The 20481-nt window shown below is 40.3% G+C and overlaps 1 protein-coding gene across 9 annotated transcripts in view; it reads right to left on the bottom strand.

Moving 5' to 3' along the window:
- ZMIZ1 (zinc finger MIZ-type containing 1) overlaps nt 1-20481 on the bottom strand; it is a 339063-nt gene that overhangs the window by 138959 nt on the left and 179623 nt on the right. For all 9 annotated transcript variants that reach the window (XR_010722301.1, XM_066191513.1, XM_066191512.1 and 6 more), the window contains 2 exons: nt 18177-18286; nt 1178-1291 (listed from right to left, as the gene is read on the bottom strand). Coding sequence is in view for 8 of the 9 variants with exons in the window: in XM_066191513.1 (XP_066047610.1) it covers nt 1178-1291; nt 18177-18236 (174 nt within the window). In the remaining variant the exon portion in view is untranslated. The remainder of the gene's footprint in view (nt 1-1177; nt 1292-18176; nt 18287-20481) is intronic.

Here is a 20481-nt window from a genome sequence, read left to right as displayed (position 1 = left end):
CCCAAAACCTACCCTGAAAAATGCTAGCAAAGTCTTGAAAAAGTATAAATAAAATATAGTTATGGTCACATCAGACATTATGTGCATTTTCTCATAATTGACGCTACCTTAACTTTTACTTCAAACAAAACTGTTAAATATTCTACCTTTGGAATTTACCATTTTTAACTTCCTTTATTTTATTTTTCTCTGACTGGAAGATTATATGCATCACTTATTATAACTGCATTTATTGTAACTTTTTGACATACAAGTCTGAGGGATGCTATACACTGAAGCACACTAAGATGGAGCCATTCCTTAACAATTGGATTTCTGGCAACTAAATCTCAGTCCTAATGTCTGTTTTATATATACCAGCTACAGAGTGCATGAAAATAATCCATGCACTTCTGCCCCACAACAAATAAAATTACAGTCTCTTCATTAATAATTTCAGATTTTCTGTTTCTTTTGTGACTATTTATTTACATCAACTTTCTTGGCAAATTGAAGTGAGGCTTTTTAACCCTCCTGCTCAAAATTTCATTCACCTAAAGTCTTGACTCCATATAACAGTTCTAGACTGCTGCTGCTGGAAAATTAAATTTTCAAAACAAAAAATGCACAGACAAATATGTATTTGAATGCATTACAATGAAGTCGCATTGGGCCCTGTAGTGGTCTTAATGAGAAGTGAATGGAACGAAGAACACTGAAATCAGTGGAACTGTTGGAATTAGTATGTCAGGATTAGACCTGCAGTCAATACATGTAACAAAGTAAGCTAAACAGTCAGGTCAGAAACACTGTTCAGCTGAAAGCACAGCACACTTAGAAAAAAATGCCAAAGGAAAGCAAATACCTGTAAAATTCATTACTGTGTAAGAATATGGCTCACTTAGCAATTTCAAACCATGAAACAACACTGCATAACAAATAATCTAGCCTGTGCATTTGTAGGTAATCTAACAAAAAATGTTTCGCCCTCTTATGCTCTAACTTCTTGTTATTGCATTTTGCTTCCTGTAAAGCAATGGAGTCAAACAGGTCTTGGGATCTGGCTTTATGTATTTAAGGTAGAATGACAAAAATTCCTTTAAAATGAAGATTCTGAAAATCAAGTTCCCTTGGCCACAAGAGAGTGAACAGAGTATAAAACAGAACTGGAGCTACTGTCAGAGTAGGATGGACCTACCGTCAAACAACCCATCAGGCTCTGCTCAAATGGTCTCTGGAAGGCTCGGGGGTCTCCACACCAGTCCAGGAGCTCTGTTGCTGCATTATGGAAGTTTGCTGGGTTCTGTAAGTGCTGGAAAAGGAAGGCAAAGCAACATGGTAAATAACATACACAAGGGCTGACATACTCCTTTCTACATCACATTATGGCCAAGTCTGGCAACTAGGAAAAGCATGTAATTCAAAAGCAAGACTTGAAATTGCACAGTGAATGCAGAAAATCCTACTTCATTCTTATTAATACTTACACCATCTTCTGACATGACTTCATTAGTTAGAGACAAGCTGTGGCTGAAATACCAGAGTTCCCCAAACTCTTTCCTCCACAGCACCACCTCTCCCACCTGCAAATCATAATGGATTCTACTTGGAAATCAAAATTGTCTGAGGCCAAATTAAGGGAGATTTTAGTCTCAGGTTCAACGTCTTTGAAGCGTGCTTATGCCCCACTGTTGGGACATGCCAGCACAGCACCTTCCAATAATCAAGATTTCAATCTTTGCTGCTGGCCAGTGAGGCAAACGTGACAGATTCAGCAAATGCCAGTGAGAGGGAGCATACTCACTGTACTGATCCTTTCTAGGAGCCTTGATTTCGGTTGCTTGTGACAAATGGAGGGTTATTTCTTAACTGAAAATACCTTCACATGCACAGAAGGTGTGCAGACATTTCAGAGTGGAAGTGGAACCCTACATCTCCTGAAGAAGGTGGCAGGATTTTGAGAGGGAAGAAAGAAAAAAAATCTGGTTTTGTTTTGAAATTTGCATGGGCAGTGGATTTATTTTTCTTTTTTTGGACTACGACATTAATTTCTGCCTTTCTACTGAAAAGCTGGAAGTCCTGATTTTAGAGGCAGTTAGTAAACTTACCTAATACTATTGTTCACACTGTCACTCCTCACTGTCTGCATTGCCAAAGTATTCCAACATTTTAGCCAGAGCAGAGGGATGGCACAGGAAAGAAGGGGTTCAATTTACATCAGTAATATTGCTACTAAATTCTCCAGTTCTGGTGATGGTAGATGTTTCGGTGCAAAATCCAGAAACAACAAGAAAAGAGAGTATTTAAGAATTGGGTTTTTTTAAATAGTGGTTTTATAATTCTTGGAATTGCTGAGAAAAATATGAAAATGATATGAGTGTTTTATCCAGGAGGCACAAATCTCAAGGGCATAATTTTTAAAATATATCATTACTTTTAAATCAGTTGCATAATTTGGGAAAACGTGACTGCTCATTTCTAAGCATCTGGATGAACTATAATGTTCACAACCTATTTTTTCTCTCTTCATCCCCTCATGCCTGAGTAACTGCATATATTAGCTTTATGACAAATGAAGGGGAAAAAAAAATTCCTCCCATGCCAGGTTTTCAGGAGTTCCCAGTCTGCGAGCTTTTGGATCATGTTACATTAAATAATTCTTATTCAATGAACGCTCTTGGTCAGAGGCCTTGTTTTAACAAGAGATGACTGACATGCAGGGCATGGATTTTTAAAACAATAGCAGAATTTGGAAAAGCAGACAGGCATTGTGCAAAGTGGGTTTCCACCTCTGCTCTAGGGTAGAGCTCCCACTACCATCCAGTGAGAGCTGTACCTAGGCTGCATTTCAGAATTACATCTCTGGCTGATCGTATAATTATTGGTGGAGGAGTCAAATGAATGTGCATACAGATTAAAGGCAAGAATCCAAGTAAGTACATGTAAGAAGCCATATTTTAAGGCTTCATGAAAAAAAAATTTCCATGAACAGAGCCAGCAGTTTGGGTTATGAATCTTCCAAGTAAAAGGAAAAAGGATGCCTTTTTGAACGCTTCACTTAAACCTCCAGAGAAGTGACTGCCTGACACCAAACCTCTCAGTGAAAACTACTCCTTCCACAGACCACTTTGATCTGCAGGGGAAACAGAAGTTGCTTCAAACCCCTCCACAACAGCACATGTAAGCTCTGCTAATATCAAACACACCATTTCCAGAAGGCAAGAGAGGCACATGAGCTGGTGAACAAATTGCACCCTACTGAATACCTACAGTACTGATAGGACTTAGGTCACAGCTCTCTCAAAAGGGAAAAATAACCCAAACCAAAAACCCCACCCACACAGAAACAACAGAAGGAAAAATTCACTGAAAGATATGCAATTCCCTATGTGAAACAGTTTTTAGTAACCCTTCCCTCCTTGTGGGAAGGGAAATGAATTGAGATCCACTAATCAAAAGCCCTAAGTAACAGCTACCTAGTATTTATTCTCACCAGTGTTGCTGCTTGCCAGCTACACACATCTTCTAGTAAAGCTTACAATGAAATTTCCCCACTGAGAAACAGACACTATACCTGAATGAGAACAATTTTTATAGATACAGGCTAACAGACAAAAAGCAGGGCACACCCTTATCCATATGCCTAATTTTCAGTTTAGCACCACATAAGGGTAATTTCTACTTACCATAACACCATCAAAAAGCAGTATTTTTTTTTCGTAAAGTAAAGTCTCAACATGTATTAAGCTTGCACTTTCCTATGGAAGAAAAGGCTCCTTCTATTTGCCTGTGCCAAAGCAGGGGTGCCCTCAACGACTTGGTTTTAACTATTTGTTCTGTAACCCTCCAGCAAGCTATTTCACTGCATCAGGACTGACCCCTGAGGGACTCTATCAGAACCCACCTAAATACAGAGGGGATACTGCAATCCTGACTTCTTAAATGCAACTCCCTAAGTGAAACTTGTTTAGAAACTCACTGGGCAAGATAAGCAATTCCATTAGTTCCATCATAGACTAAAAAAACCCAAACAAAACACAGGAATAAGTCAGAATACCAGTGGGCCCTGCCTCTGCAGAGAGGATTTGAGTAGTTTATGGAATGAGATAAAACCAGGTCCCGAGAGGACACTTGCAATGTCACACACAGTTCTGTCTGGGACATATTCCTCACAGCTTTCTGACTTCCTAAATAATTTTGCATTCAGGTTCTCCTCCAGTTTTTCTTTTTCGCATTACAAAGGCCAAGGCTACTTTTGTGGAAAAAACCCCAGAAAATCCAGCATGAACCAAAGCATGAAGGCAGGTGTAATTCCTTCCCTCAGTTACATAAGAAAACATTCCAAATGCCTACTGTGATTTTTATTTATTGACAACTTAAACACTGTATGTGGAGCAAAAAAACCCCAATGTCATTCACGTCCTCACAACAAAAAAGCCTGCCAGAGAAGAATATTACACCTACTATATTCATCAAACAGGAAATTAAAGAGATATTCTCAGTTCTTGATCCAAGAACAGAAGTACAAAACAAAGCTTATGCCAGATCCATCCATCAGCTTTGTTGTGAAGCCTTTTCCATGCATGGCTCCATCCTCTTCAACTGAAATTATTGGCAGCATTCTGAAGAAGCAAGGCATGTGTCTGAAGAGTCTTGTCTGAAACTGTGCTTCTTGTAAACAAGGGGAAAAAAAAAATCCACCTCATTAGTAGCTGGTTTAGAAAAAAGTGACAATGAACCAGATCCAGTTATGACACATCTTGGTGTATCTTCAAAGCTCCTAGTGAAAGGCCACCTAACAGCACCATGACTGCAAGCAATCATGTCTGCAGCAAGTGGAGAGGATTTGTATGAATAAAATCTGAAGCAAAATGAACAAAGCCAATGAACTGAATGAAGCAGTTATTTACCAGATTGCTTTCAGTATCATTTGCCTTTCAGAAGACTATTAGCGAAACATGACAATTTCGATAATTGAAAAAATTTAGAAAATTTTCAGTCTAATCATTTATAACACCCCAAATCGAATATGCCCTTAGCCTGAGTGGAACAGAAATCACAGAAATACTTGATGCATGTGAGCATACCATTATTGCATGGATCACTAGGTGATGCTCTAAAGAGAAAATGAGTTTCAGAGTAAGAATCTTTTGTTCTATGTAGCTCTTCAATTAACAATCTGGTGTAGAGGAACAGAGACATCAGCAAAAGACTTCATTGTTTATTTTACTGTCTCCAAGAAGAGTGAACTGTACCAGCAAAGCCCTTTACTGAGGACTGCTGACATTTGAGCTGGATTCCTGGGAAGATGGGAACATCTACTGCTGCTTGTGACCACCTCTGGCTTAAATGTTCCAACTACCTAAATAACAGACCATCTTTGGAAATTTGTGTGGACATACAGGCAGGGGATGGAGGTACATAGGAACCAAGTACACCAGATTCCACTGCAACTGTGTGCCCATTTCATGGTTTACTGCTCTGTCATTTCCTGGAGTGAGGGCAACAATGATCACACATAGAGTAACATACAACAGCTGAGGTGTGGCAATTTTTGGCCCCAACATTTCAAAATACACCCACTACTTGAAATTGTTACTCCCTTCCAACCAGTGATCAGAAAGTCTTGATATACAATAAAAAAATAAGCAATGGGCACAAAAATATAAGCTTCATTCCACATATGAATTCAGGCCCATATGAGTTTAAAAGGTGTATATATAATAAAAATATTATTTAGAAGGATATTAAAGCACAATTGAGTACTCTCAGTCATTTCACCAACACCAAAGTGGATGAAAACCATTTCCTGCAACCCAAGATGCAATATGATTTTGGAGAGTGAAACCAATTACCCACAATGAAACATGGTAAGGATAATGGCCTTATCTTCTTTAAATATAGAAGCCTGCAACCCATTTGTACACTTGTGTACCTTAGACAGAACAGTCTAGTAAGCAATGCAAGAATATCAGTCAAAATTAAGAACAATTACAGAGGTTTAATATTATCTCACACACATCAAGAAATGCTAACGTGACAGCAGTGGTATGGAAAGTGAATATTTTAAACATGAAATCCATATGTTCCAGTTTGCTGCTATAGAACACAAATGTTGAATTTCAATTTACAAGTGACATATCTGGTGGAGGGTTTTTTTCCTCTTTTCTGTGGAATAAATCAGACTGAAGGCAGAGACCTAATTTGCCACAATTTAACCTATTCAAAATGAGATGTCATGCAAATAAGTTTTTGAGCAGCAAACTGCTTAACTATGCTAAACAAGTTATTGCATTTATTTACGTGATGTCGCAGCAAATTATGAAGGCTGACTCAAGTTGTCTGTTTGTTTTGCCAAGTTACGTCTGCTCTGTGTCTCACTCCTTGATTTAATTGAACTGCTGAAGATAATATAACTTATCACGCAGACATTATGCCATGTTGTAGATTCTAGGTTAATTAACAGTAGCCTACAGTCACTGAATTTCTCACATGGTTAGCCACTTGGACCCTGTCTACTGTCTAGCTTCACTAATCAACGAGTCTGGGAATTTTACATCAGTGACACAAAACACTGGCAACACAGGGAGCTTTTCAGTGCACAGAAAAAGAAAACACAGAGAGATGTAGGTAGTCTTTTCTTTGCTCTGAAATTAACCCCTTCCTACACACCATGTGGCAAGGCTGCATGCTTGGCAAACGTTCTGGTGCACCAGTTGGGGAAAGCAAATCCGGGAGGCAGCTGTTCTCCTGCAGGACAGAAAGTCTGGGCTGCTGTTCCACAAGCACTGGGAGCTGCCAGCCCTAGAAGGCTTCTTCCTCCCTCTGCCTTCTCCTGCCTGCTCCCCTGCACAGCACAAGAGGACACATGCCTGCCTGCATGGTAAATTATCCTCATTCTACACTAACAGCTGGAGCTACACTGGCCCTCCAGGATGGCAGGAGGGCAGGTCCTTGAACCTTAGCAGTAGCAGGGGAGACAGCAGCAGTGTGAGCCACCCCAGGGGAGGCCCTTCAGGAGCCCATGGGAATGGGAACGTGTTATAGTACATCATTTTTGCACACCAACACTAGTCTGAAGCTGACCTAAATCTTAAGATACTTTTTGTTGGTAATGCTTAGTCTTACAGCAGGTTGTCTCTGTCAGCTTCCTTGCCCAAACATGTACTTCCAGCACTGTCAGTGTCTCAGACCACACTTGCTGTTCTGACCTCCCAAATGCTGACTTTGTAATCTAACCTCCCAAATGCTGACTTTCAGTCATTGCTCACAGTGAGATCCCTTATGTGACCACAAATCATTAGACCTGACTCAAAGAAAGTGGCAGTGAACAAAAGATAAGGCTGGGAAGGTACCAGGACTCTGCTCTCAGCAGCAGCTTTGGATTAAACGCATCGCGAAACTTCTCCCAAAGGTGGAGCTGTATCATCAATGTAAGAGGATGACACAGTTAAGTTCACAGCATAAATATTCCTCCTGCTTCATAACACCCTCTTTTAAAAAAAACAAACCCTGTATCTTTCAATTACTTCAAGCCAGATAAATATTTTGTTATTAATATTCCTCATTATTCTCCATAAAACACAATGCAGACAAAGAGAGGTGCTAAAAGGAAACAACATTTTTTTACTGTTCTGATCCTGTATTTACTCTTGCGGTAATCCTGAGACTTCAGCCAAGTTTAAACAGGTTCATCTGCATGCTCTCAAAACTTTCCAACGGGTCTAGAATTTCAAGGTATATAAAACTCCGTACAAAGCCCATCTCTTCCAAATGATGAGCCAGATACTCTGCATGACATAAATTTTGTGTGCAGGTGGTGGCATTTGAAACACCTGTGTACAACTCTGAGGTTAACATGACCTGCTTGCTATTTTCAGCTGCAAGCATGCAAGTTTTCAAGCCCTTCTTGACAACAATAGGAAGTTTAAATTCTCATATGGTTGTAAAATCCATGAATTTAATAACAAAAACTGAAAGGCAGCTATCAAAATTTATATATGAAAGTAAGTATACTCAAAACTATAAATGCAGAAACCGTAATTCCTTTGGAGCTAAACTGATAGGTAATGGCTGGTGAAGGAGCTGACTCACTTCTCCATGCCTACAGGGCTTTTCTAACTCTGGTGTGTATCTCACTCTGACCCCTGAGATGGGTTTTGGTGGCCAAGTGCTTCGGCAGATTCTGCCAGGCAGTTCAGATTTTTTTTTTGTCCATCTTAATGCTCATCCAGATATGTCTGCAGTCATGTGCAATGAAAATGCACTATTGTGCTGAAGGGGGGCAAAGAGGGGAGTAGGGAAGAATGGGACCTGGACAGAGAAAGGGCAGAGGGAACTGACAGATATTACATGCCCTTCAACTTCAACAACCTGGGAGCAGAATTACCGTGCTCCTGCATGTGGGGCAAAGGGCGTTCAGCTCCCAAATGGAAACTAATCACCTATCTTAAGAATGTAAATGGGATTCCTGGTCAGACACCCTTGACAGAGCACAACCAAGGGGAAACAAAGCTGGTCTCTGTGTGTTACTCAGTGCACAGGTACACTGCTACTAGACCTAAAATTGATAACTCACTCAGTGCCATAAGACCTGCAAATCAGCAAGAGCCATTCGCTTTAATACGTTAATAGAGCCTTTACTACTCTAAACCCTGAGCAAGCTCTCTGAGCGAGCCCAACCATGAGCCTGTATCCTCTCCTGTGCAAAGGCCTCTACTTCAGATCCCCATCCACCACTGGCTGCCAGAAAGCTCAGGTACAGAAATACTGGACAACACTTCCCAAGAATACACTTTAAACATAGAAAATGGCATCACCTGAAATAGGGGGTTTCTCCATTTTTTTTTTTTACAGTCAACTGTGATTATGCAGACCTTGCCCTATCCACAAGCAGCCATACTCAGTATATTAAAAACTCATCTGCAATCAATATTCAAAACAAATGGTCTTCTTCATGAGCATAGAGGGGAATATTGAGCTCTTTCCTGTCTTCTGGGAGTGTGACTTTTGTTTATCTGGATATGGGTATGGATAGTTCAATTCTCTACAGTCCCTTTCAATATCAAAGATTGTTTTATTTAGTAAAAAATTAAAAGGCTCAAGCTGTGCACTTTGTATTCAGATAATCCTCCCACACCCCCCCGCCCCCAATTTAGTGTTTGTGAGATTGAGAGATCCCTAATTAATAGAATTATCTTGCACTTACATGGCTCATTCCATCGAAGGCTTTATAAATATTTTATTAGGCTCACATTTTGAGAGGCACTAGATATACTAAGAGAGAGATTAAGACCATGTTAGCCATTCCTATTCATGAAAAACAGCAAATCAAGTCACCTTTTCCTCCTTTTTCCACTGCAGCTTCTTTTTCAAAAGAAAACAAATACTGAGCAATGACTAGTACCTCTTTATCAGGTGTTTTAACATCAAGAAAATACTGGGCAAGATCACATGCTAAACAAACGAGAAAAAGAACAAATCAAAAATATGAGCATCACTGAACTGAAAAAACCCTCAAGTTGTTCTGTTACGAACTGTAAGGGAACAAAATCTATACTAATGCAGATTTTCATACATGCTTCTCTCATACACTTTCAATATAAAGTCTGTGTATAATTCAGTACTGATTTGATAAAAGGTGAATGCCTGATAATTGAGCAGCCTTGTTCTGCTGCCTGGGTCTCCTATACCATGACTTCTGTGAGGACGACGGCACACCTATAAGCATGTGCTGGAGCAAAGGAAAGATATTGCAACCTTGGTTTGTCCATTAGTTGTACAAAAGTGTAAGATGGATTTAACATCTGATCCTCAAGAACTATATATAGAAGCCAGAAGAGCTAGCACAAGAATCATTCCTTAAACTCTGCTGATCAGAACTGCAACATTGTCTTCCTGCTCCACTCTTTGCAATCTAAAGAACTGCAGTATATTCATGATACACTTTCATAAAACTTTATGTTAAGTAAGGGAAGATGCAGCAAATTAAACTTCCTTAGTCATACCTTGCTGTTCCACCCCACCCTCCCCTGCCCAGGAGGAAACTGTGACTAGGGGGTCTGAGGGCTGTGATCAGGCCTGACTGAAGATGGAAATGGAGCAGACTAATGGCAGTGTCTTTATGTTCATCTCTTGGTTGCTGGTGCAGTTTTTGTACCTTCCTTACCCCCAGCACCTGCACTGCTATTATGTCAGCTGAGAGCAGTGGGAGCAGTATGATTTACAAAGACTCCACATAATCAGAAGGGTCAGAATTATTTTTCCTTAAGCGGTCACAAAAGGATTTTATGGGATAAAAGTCAAAAGACAAAGGTACAACTGCCTGCTCTTTCTCCAAGGCTCAGTCATGCAAGGCTCCAGTCTCTCTAAGTTTGCAGTTACAGTTCAAGAGAATTATGAAATCAGTTTGCCCAATCAGTTCACTTGCTCTTCCTGGCAAGTGAAACAACCAATTTCCCATTAGCATCTCCCTATTATACCATGCTAGCATGAGACCTCTCTCTGTGTGACTTCAGCAACAATGCTGAGGCTTCTTCAGCCTTACCATTCCAAGAGGCATTGCAATGATACAGGAGCTTTCTTCTTGAATGCCCTCATGATTTTCAGTCACTAGTTTAAATATCTCAACATATCAAGGAGTTAATTTTCTCAAAGCAGTGGCCATACTCTTTCTGTTAGAGTAGCACTTCACTATTAGAATAATGTTTCATTATTACAATAATATTTACCTAATTTGGTAATGGATTTTATTGATAAAAATAAGCTTATTTGTTCTAGACTTACTTACCTGCTGTCCTGACAAAAAAAAAAAAATCTATTTTCATAATGTGTTTGAGTAGAAGATTAAGTGAAGGAATGAGGTCAAATGGGGTGTCTACATAAATATTTCCGTGTTGTGAACCATTTCATAATTTGAGCTACATATCACAGCATTATGAAAAGTTTGGTTCAATTGTTTTCTTTTATGCAGTTCTTACCTTATCAAGGTGTTTAAGGACATTAAAGACGTATTACATCAACCCTTTACTGGAAGATTATTGTCAATAATGCATTCTTTAAAAAGAAGTAACACCACCTAAGAGTATAAAGTGAGTTGATAGCAAAGGGAAAAAAAAACCCCACCAATTCCTCTGATATTTGTACTGAATCAACTTTAAAAATTTAATTAAAATAGAAACATTTATTAATTTTCTAAATTTCAGGAGACTAAATTCACTGATTTTGAAAAATAACCAATAGTCTTCAGTATATCCTATTGAACAGCAGCACATTTGTTGGACATACTTTGTTCTGCAATTAATTTTTTTGACTCATTTGAGTAATTTACTTACTTATTGAGCTTTTTATAGCACTTTTAATCAACTGTTTTAATCTTTATTATTTTAATCTCTTAATCTATGCAGAGATAAAATCTCAAGGTGATTATTTAAAATGATGACTACACAAACTGATACCACTGTGGAAGATGTAAAACTCACATGACCTATTCTCACAGGTCCTACCAACCAGCAAGGCATTACTGAGATATTTGCAAATCAAAAGGAAAAATGCTTCCCCAGACGGTTTTTCAATTACAAAACTGCCCACAGCACCTGCTGTGTGACCTGCCCATGTACAGTGTGCTACTGCACAGAGGCAAGAAGGAGTGAACACCACAAGTGAAGAGACTTTTCCTTCAGGAGATGACAGCAGAGGTCTGCACAGCTGAAGGCTCTTGGTATTAACAGTACTTTTGCCACTACAACTCTTTTGTAAACACCTACTTTCACAAATGGTAAAAATAGTGCATAGTCATTGTGTGCAAACTCTAAGCCATATCTCTATGGATTTGCAGTTCCACACAATAGCAAACTCGAGTAGCAAGTGCATATGTAAGAGGAAAGATCCAGAAACGGCAGGACAGAAGTCAAGAGATGTCACTAGCTGTATCACATTTTCACTGTGGAGTCTGACCCAGCTGCTGACAAAAAGCTTCCTATGCTCCTCTGACACCAACGTGATATCATGGACTCAACTTAGAGATTTCCAGAATTTTCAAATATTTCTTTGTGCTTATTTACTGAAAGACAATTTTAAACAACAGGCCAGATTAATTTGTTGCACAGAAAAGAATAAAATTATACTAAATCTTATGGATACTGGAGGTTTTCTGTGTGAGTTGAAAATGCGCATCTTCCATTTTGAAATGGAAATACTAAGGATACTAATACGACTAATATTAAGAGCAATAACGCCCCAGCCCTCAAGGACAGATGCCGCAGTAAAGCAGCAGAACTGGGAATGGGCAAAGTGAAGCTGTCACAACTTTACCAATCCACCTCTCAACATGACGGGTTATATTCCACCCACTGGAATTTTGTCAGAGAAACAAACCAGCCAAATACCGCACACAACAAGGTGCTCTCTTCCCTTCCCACCAGAAGTGCTTCTAGCAAATTGCCTCTTTGCTCTTTTCCCTTGCAGCTTCCCTACCAGGATGCAGGATCTAACAGAGCAGGAATGCTGACTGACAAGTCTCTAAATGGACTAGAGCAGCCAGGAAAGCTGGTCTGCTGTCAGTTTTTCCTAAACATACTTAAGTCTTGCAGAGGAATATTTCAACAGACTGAGCACAAAAGCAGACAAAGAACTTGTGGCTATAGACCTCAGAAAAAAAAGATATGAAAAAAATGTAGCTACGAACACAACATTGATGAACCATTCAACCAATAAACTGTAACACTTGAGGCCCATCAAATGTCTTTTTAAGGAAAAGGTATTTTTCCCCTTTAGCCTTATTATTTCACATTTAGCTGCTAAACCCCCTGTAACACTTACATAGAATACCAAAAAAAGTATATTCTAAATAAATCCACTCTTTGTAAGAATACTTCTAATTTTCAAAGTTCTTCAAGAATGAAATTTTCATGAAACTACTGTGGACAGTTTTGTAAGCACATGCAAATGAAAAATAATGTATGGGAAGCATTTTTCCTTTTATTAAAATCTTTTCAGCTGTAATTTCATACCAGTCCTTAGTAACCAGTCCAAAATATACTAAAAATGACATGTTTAGGACTGCTTAGCATTTACATGAGTCTGCAACAATAACACTGAAGAGCAGAGGAATTAGTTCAAACACTTCAGCACTTAAAAACAGTTATGTAAATATACAAAGAATTCTATTTTCCCCTGAATTGCAAGCTACCAAAAACCTAGCTGCTGAATGATGAAAGAAATGGGCTTGCTTGTTTCCAATTTGAGCAAGAAAATATCAACACAAACACACAGCAATTACAACTTTTAGCATATCTCTCTGAATGGCTGGGTAGGCACTAAAAAGCATTGCTAGGCAGCAATTCAGCAAGCCTTCTGGAAGGAAAGAGGGGAGAAATGCTAATCAGTTTCTAGAAATCAGCTGTGTGACGTGTGTCTCCAGTTATGTGGTGATCCAGCACCATTTGATGATACTGCTCAATGTGACCTGATGTAGCATGACACAAGCAGCAGAAACAACCTTCTCTGTTCCCATCATGTTCTAATACTTTTGATACCAGAGAGCCTTTTCACACTTCAGCTTAACCTGTTACTAACATTTCAGAACAGCTTTAGTACAGAGCCTAACAACTTTACTCAGCACAGTGGGAAGATATCACACACCCTTTCTGAAAGGGGCAGCTTCCTCATAATTTAAATATAGAAAGATTTTTTTCCATCTACTTCTTTGCAAGAATTTCAGAAGAAACCTACAGAAGCCTTACCAAACTGACTGACAACAGAGACACAAAAGGTAGAAGTCCCTAGATTTATAACAGCTCAAAGTTTTTCAAGTAAACCCATTAGAGTAAGAGTAGAGAGATGTTACCCAACCCACTGATTTTCCCTGGCATTTGCTTGTATCACCTAACAAAAGCAATGGGCAGTGTCTGGTTAAAGCCACATCTCTGGACTGCTATGAAGAATGCTTTAAGAAACCCAGTCAACGCTTTACTGGGATTTTTTATGCAGCAGGAGCCAAGTTGGCTCCTTTAGGAGGCTGTGCCTGGGCAGCAGGCAGCAAGAAAGCTCCAAAATTCAGCTCTGTGCCCTTCTGAGCCAGCCTCCGCTGCCCCGCAGCTTCATGGTGGACATTGTGACAGAGCCACCCGAGCCACGAGTCCCCAGCAGATAAACAGATTATTACTGCAGCCTCAAATATGGCAGGGAATTCTCAGGGGCTATCAGACCTTTGCTCTGCACAGAAGTAATTTTGTGGTTTTGTTTGTATGGACAAAGACTTACAGGAAAAAGCCTGCACCCTGAACATCCAGCTTCCTCCAGCATACCCTGAAGAGCCTACTGCGTCATGACAAACTAATTGAATGTGTTAAGGAAAGCCTGTTACTTTGGCTTTTTCCACCGTACATCAAAAAAGCTATGTTTGATTTTAAAGCACACACACACTTACAAAGACTAAGGGAATCAGCTACAAAGAGACCACACAAGCTGTTCCAACCTTCCACAGAAGTCTGGGGTTTTTTTTTTTAAGCATAAATACACAGCCACCTCTTCAGTTTGCCCTTTCATCTATTCTGAAACGCTTCTTAACACACACTTCATTTCCTAACTAGCCGATCATATACAAGTTTTGGGTTGTAGCTTTAAAGCACTAAAAAAGATGAAGGTAAAACACAACCTTGATCCTGGAACAGAAGTCAGCAAGGATATTGTGGGTGTCTCACAAGTCACAGAGCTGGGAAAAAAGAAGCCTGTCCTGACCCTGTGCTGAAACCTGATCTAGTTAAAGAGGCACATGGATTACCATTTATAGCATTTCTCAGGGGCTGGAGTGAGGGGCAAGGAGGGCGGCAGACAGCTCTCAGTCTGGCTGCAGGAGTCACTGCCTGCCAGCAGGGTTATAAAACTTGCAGATGCTGGGCGCCAAGGAAGGATGGTTTTCCTCCCCCTGTTGCAGTGCACCTTCCACACCACTGCTGTGTTAACCACCCCAAAAGCACGTGTGTGTTCAGGAGAACAGCAGCACTGTTTGCTCACAGTCTGGGAAAAGAGGATTACAGACGAGACCAGGAAGAAAAGGCAGACACATTTTTGTCTGACCCTGCAGTTAATCCCCAGAATAGGTGAAGATACACTTACATGGCCATGCAAGGTAGTGCTTTGCTCCCAAACTCAACATGCACAGAGCAGTGTGAGGTCCAGTACTCAATGGGTGAACTGAAATTACTCTTTCTTGTATTAGCCAGCTAATGACCTGTCTCAAAGAACAAGGTAAATGTCTTCAAGTTGGAAATTTATGACTCTGTGACAAAGAGCTGAGTTTGTTCCAAAAAGGCAGTTAGTTTCTGTCTCTTTCTCCACCATGGCAAAGACAACAGCACAAGATTTTGGAACTATGAAAAAGCAAACAGCAGTTTTGATGCTACTTGCTTTAACAAAACAATTTAGAAAAAAAACCCCACAGTCATTATTCTCAAACAAAATTACAGGTACTGTCACTCGCACAAAAAAGAAAGAAGCTTTCTGAGACATATTTTTGGTGTTCAGCCACTGTCTCAGTTAGCTACAGTTTGTCACAAGCTGAAAACAAGAGTTTCCCTCTCTTCTTTTTTTTGGGCCTAAGCAGAATGGGGGAACCATGAATTCACAAGCATTCCTAAGGAGGATAGCTCCTTTTCAGGCATCCTTTGAGCTCTGACACAAGCATGAAAACCAGAAAACCCCAAGCTTTGTTCCAGGATCAGAGAAAACAGAGGAAGCTATGCAAATTCTGGGCAGCCTGACCTTCCTCCCTTCCCCCTGGCCTTCATCACCGAAGAAATATCCAAGTTGCATATGCAAAACAGCACTACGCATAAATGAAATTAGTGGTTTAACTGACAGAGTACCCATTACATAGGCAAAATTACCTCTTTAAAACTTTAAGAAGTGTAATTTGATATTCTCTTATCTAATTAAAATAATATAAATTATGTACAGAAACCGACAGCTCTAGAAAAAGGAGCTCAGCAACATCCTCCATTTGTCTCCACTTGATGTAAAGGTCTGTTCTTACAGCTAGAAGGTTAAATTGTTCTGCAATTTAACCTCCATTCTTCATCCTACGGCTAGGATGGCCAGAAAGGACACCAATTTGTACCAGTCAAGGGCATATTTTTTCTGAACCAGATAGTTGCTCATAAGAAACTGGGATGAAATCCTCAAATTCATATTTTCCTCAGGCCTCTGAAGGACCATTAGATGCATTAACTTTCACTGCAGATGATGAAAGAGAGAGACACCACAGAGTGAGGCTGGATTACAACCAGCAATTCTGCAGGAAAAGATTCTTATTTCTGTTCCTTGACCTATGAACTAGCTTTGTTTGATTCATTCTGAAACCCTCTCTCATAAAGGAAATATGGAAAGAAAAATCATATGGTTTAAGTGTGAGCTGTAATTCTTTCTGTATGACCCAAAGCATGGTCAGACCTGCAAAAACCCACACATTCCTGCATTTCAACACATTCTAGAAAATACGAACTTCCACTAATATCTAGGCAAAGCTATAATAACGTAATGATGGAGACTGATGAAGCTAAGAGAAGAGAAATACGTTTTTATAGAATCAAAGAAGGTTCCAATCAAGTTGGAAAGGACCTCTAAGTATTAATAAGTCCAACTTTCTGCTCCTCACAGCACTCTCTAAAATTAAATCATATGACTAAGAGCGTCATCTGGATGTTCCTTGAACTCTGACAGGCTTAGTGTTGTGACCACTTCCATAGGTAGCCTGTTCCAGTGACTGACCACCCTCTCAGTGAAGAGCCTTTTCCTAATGCCCAGTCTGAACTTCTCCTGACACAACCTCATTGCATTTTCCCATGTCCTATTGCTGCTCACCTGAGAGAGATCAGCACTTCCCCTTCGCTGCTTCTCTTGAGGAAATTGTAGCTAAGGAAATAAATTTAAAAATCCAGAGCAACTCATCCAGTACTAGCCCCATGCTTATCTTCTATCAGTTCCTTTGATTTAGAGTGCCTGTGTCTACAACACAAATCTATCAACAGAGAAATGTTGTGCTGCCTCAAGAAGCAATATGCATATGTCCTAGGGCACAAGTAGGCAGGCAAGTTTTTAACTTAGCTTGTACAAATTCAAAAACTAAAGCAGCAGGGCTCTGCTGTGACCTGATCTGACAAAGAAAACTGCTCAGACAATAGCGAAAAATTATGTGGGAACATTATTTCATGGAGTAATGAGTTTCTGTTTCCAATTCAGAAAATTTCAACCAGTCTGAAGAGATGAACTTTGGAGCTCATCTTCTGGATCCAGTTGGGATCTTCAAAACATCGGTGTGCAACTTGCATTTATACACCTGTTTGCAGCATGCATGCATTGATTTAGAGATAAACACAGGAAATATCAACATATCATCATTCCCCTTGCTCACTTCCTCTAAAAGGACCACTGCTATGAAAACTCTGTTAGGATTGTTGCATGTGGATAAGAACATACATGAGGGGAAAATACACACTGCCTGCAATCCTAGAGAGCAAAGTTCACTGAGAAGGGTAAAGCAGGGAAAGATGGTCTCTGCATCCTTGCCATTGTAGTTTCATTCTGTTATAAAAGCATTTGCAAGCACAGTTACAGTGGGGAAATCTGTAAATGAGACATAATTCACTGAAAGGCAGTGGCATGTGAAGAGCCCTTCATCTTCACAAACAGATGCTTCTGAAAATTTTACCTCGCAAACAGAAGTTTTTACAATCTCCATGCAAACTGATTAAGCAGCACTCTGAGCAGTTGGAGGCATGCCAACCATCCGAGTTCTGAGTCTCCAGGCAGTGCAGGTCTCAGGTCAGCTACTGGATTAAGATCAAAACTGGCCCGTTGGAAGTGTGGATTACTGTGCTCAGAGCACTAGAATGACGGCCGCCCGCTGTGACCCTCCGGGGCTGAGCTGGCAGGACAAGCACCACTCTGCTTCCAGCTGAGACACATTTGTTGAGTCTCCAGGCTGAAGATTTCTTAGAAAGGTGTAAGGGAAAGTTTGGCTTTTGAGGTTAATACACCAGCTCTCACAGCAGATAGTCTCTTCAATGACATTACAGTGTCTCATTCCTTCCCTCTGAAGGGCAAGGATACTCATTAACAACAGGTACCTGTAATATGCAACACCTGCCACACAACACCCAACCCTCATTTTGCAGCAATGACCTCCACCTTCAGCTTACCTGTTTTATGCACTGCAGCCGGTCATTGGTCTGCTGTATGTGCCTGTCCATAGAATTCATTTTGATTGTCTCCACTCTCTTCTACCTGAAAGCCATTAAAATCCCTCGATCTGCAAGACAAAAAGGACAATAAAGATCACTGAACATGGTCCCTGCACTTCCACCACCTGAACAATTCAACAGAGCTGCTTGCAAGAAACCCCTGAGCACACTGTGAGATAAAATAGTAATAATCCCAGTGACAATGACAACCTGGCTTTTGCAAGGACAAGAGCGTGGGGATTCTTCCTAATCTTCCTCTAGGAGAAAATACCTCCCATAAATATTAAATGAATCAGATACAGCGGAGTATTACATGGCCAAAAATAGCACAAAATGTGTGTCCTGAAGAATCTGGATTTCTGGATGGAAAATAAAAGCAACAGGTACATTTGAGACTCTCCTCCAACTAGCAGATCTATTTCATGAGCCCTTGAAATGGCCAAGAGGACAGGGCAGGAAGGACTGGGATCCACAGCTTAGCCCAGACTTTAAGAATGACAAATATCCAGACGCACAACCAAGCATACATGGAATAGGCCTAATCTTTAGAGCCAAGGGCTTCACAGCTCCTGCCTTCTAGAAAAATTGTGTTCATTCAGGTATCTGTGGCTGAACAAACTACTTGTTACTTCTGGAAAAACATGGCCTGCGGTCTTTAGGTCCATCTCTTAACAGACAGTGTAATTTAAGGCAAATTAAACTTTGCTATAACTTAAAAAAAAAAAATATCTAGGAAATAAAAATCGAGGCTCAGAGTAGTGTTTGGAGTTCATGAACAATGAGTGGGCACAGAAATATATACCCAAATGCCCCATTTACACCAAACTTTATAGTAGCACAAGCAAGATGCCAGTCTTGCACAGAAACCTGTCACTCAGGAACCTCTTCAGTGGCATTGAGTGGTTTGTTATTCAGAACACTGTTCGTGACAAAACTCCACTCTCTCCATACACGTAAGAGAGAGCATATTTTTCAGATAGCTGTCTGGTTAGAGAAGCTGTTTACCACCTCTAGTACACGACTCAACATCTCTCCAGTCAAACAATTCCAGCACTGTCCATACTCAACCCCCTTGAGGGGAAGAGTGTTGCCCATGGTGGGAGCCTTGATTACACAGCTCTCACAATGAGACAGACCCCAGGCCACAGATCCATGTGCATCCCATGCACCCAAACCGCCGGAGATTTCTGTACCTAGCTGATAATGCTCTTCTGTGGCCCCTGCTGGATTAGACTCAGGGGAAAAAAATCTTTTCTGCTAAACAACTAAATGAGGTCTTAGAACAGCAGCTCAAGCTCCTCACCTCCACACTCTAGACACAAGAGGGTTCAATAAAGCATTCCTGTCAATAAATTATAATACTTACGAAACAAAAGAGCCAGTTTCACATGCAAGTATTATCTTCTGATTATGCCACTGCCACCTTCTCAATAGTAAATGCCATCCAAAGGTCCTCTAGCAAATATAAACTGATATATTTTATTAAAAGCCAGTTAAACAGTCTTATCTGCCTGTAGGACCCCCAAACAGACCTCAGTAGTCATGAAGTTTAATCTCTCAGTGGACAGCAGAGGTATTTATCGAGATAAGCTAGCCTAGACATGACACTACTTCAGCAGTGATCCATCTTACAAGCTAGGACACATTATCTGCATTTTAATTGAACATCAGCACAGATGGAGAAGGGCATACTAAAAACAAATACAAGAACATAGGTGTCTGTTGAAAATTCTGAAGACGTGCAAACTGAGGCACTTTTTTTTTTTACGAAAGTCATGGCATTTTTGAATTATACAATTTCATGTGTACACATGTAATACCACCCCAGTTCGCTGCCTTACAGTTAACCATAAACAAAATCAAATGTTGCTATCAGCTACCTGAGCCACAGCTCCTTACAGTACTTGTCCAAATTGCCATTTCTCCCACATGGCACAGCTTCTCAAAGCCCGTCTGGAAAAGCAGAGGGGCAGAATACACAAAAGTAACTCACCTAACTGAGCTGGAACCCGACAAGGCTCTTGGAAGCAGGACTGGGAGTGCAATCCCCTACTCTCCTACACAGACAGGGCACACAAATTCCATAACAATCTGATCAAATTCAGTCTCCAAAATAGTTCTGGTTTTAAAACCCAGTGGATCTCATAGAAAAGCACTCTCTAACTCTCACCCTTCCTCTAGCAGCTAGAAGAATTTTCACTTCCATGCTCAATTCCACTTGTTCTCACGCCATTAGCTCTATGGCTGAGGCTTTGCCCTGCCA

Source organism: Chamaea fasciata, unplaced genomic scaffold, assembly GCF_029207755.1.
Source record: "Chamaea fasciata isolate MVZ Bird 193981 ecotype frontalis unplaced genomic scaffold, bChaFas1.0.hap1 SCAF_9, whole genome shotgun sequence".
Lineage (NCBI taxonomy): Eukaryota > Metazoa > Chordata > Aves > Passeriformes > Sylviidae > Chamaea > Chamaea fasciata.
Note: the sequence above shows the minus strand (reverse complement) of the source record. Positions and strands in the feature narration are given on the sequence as shown.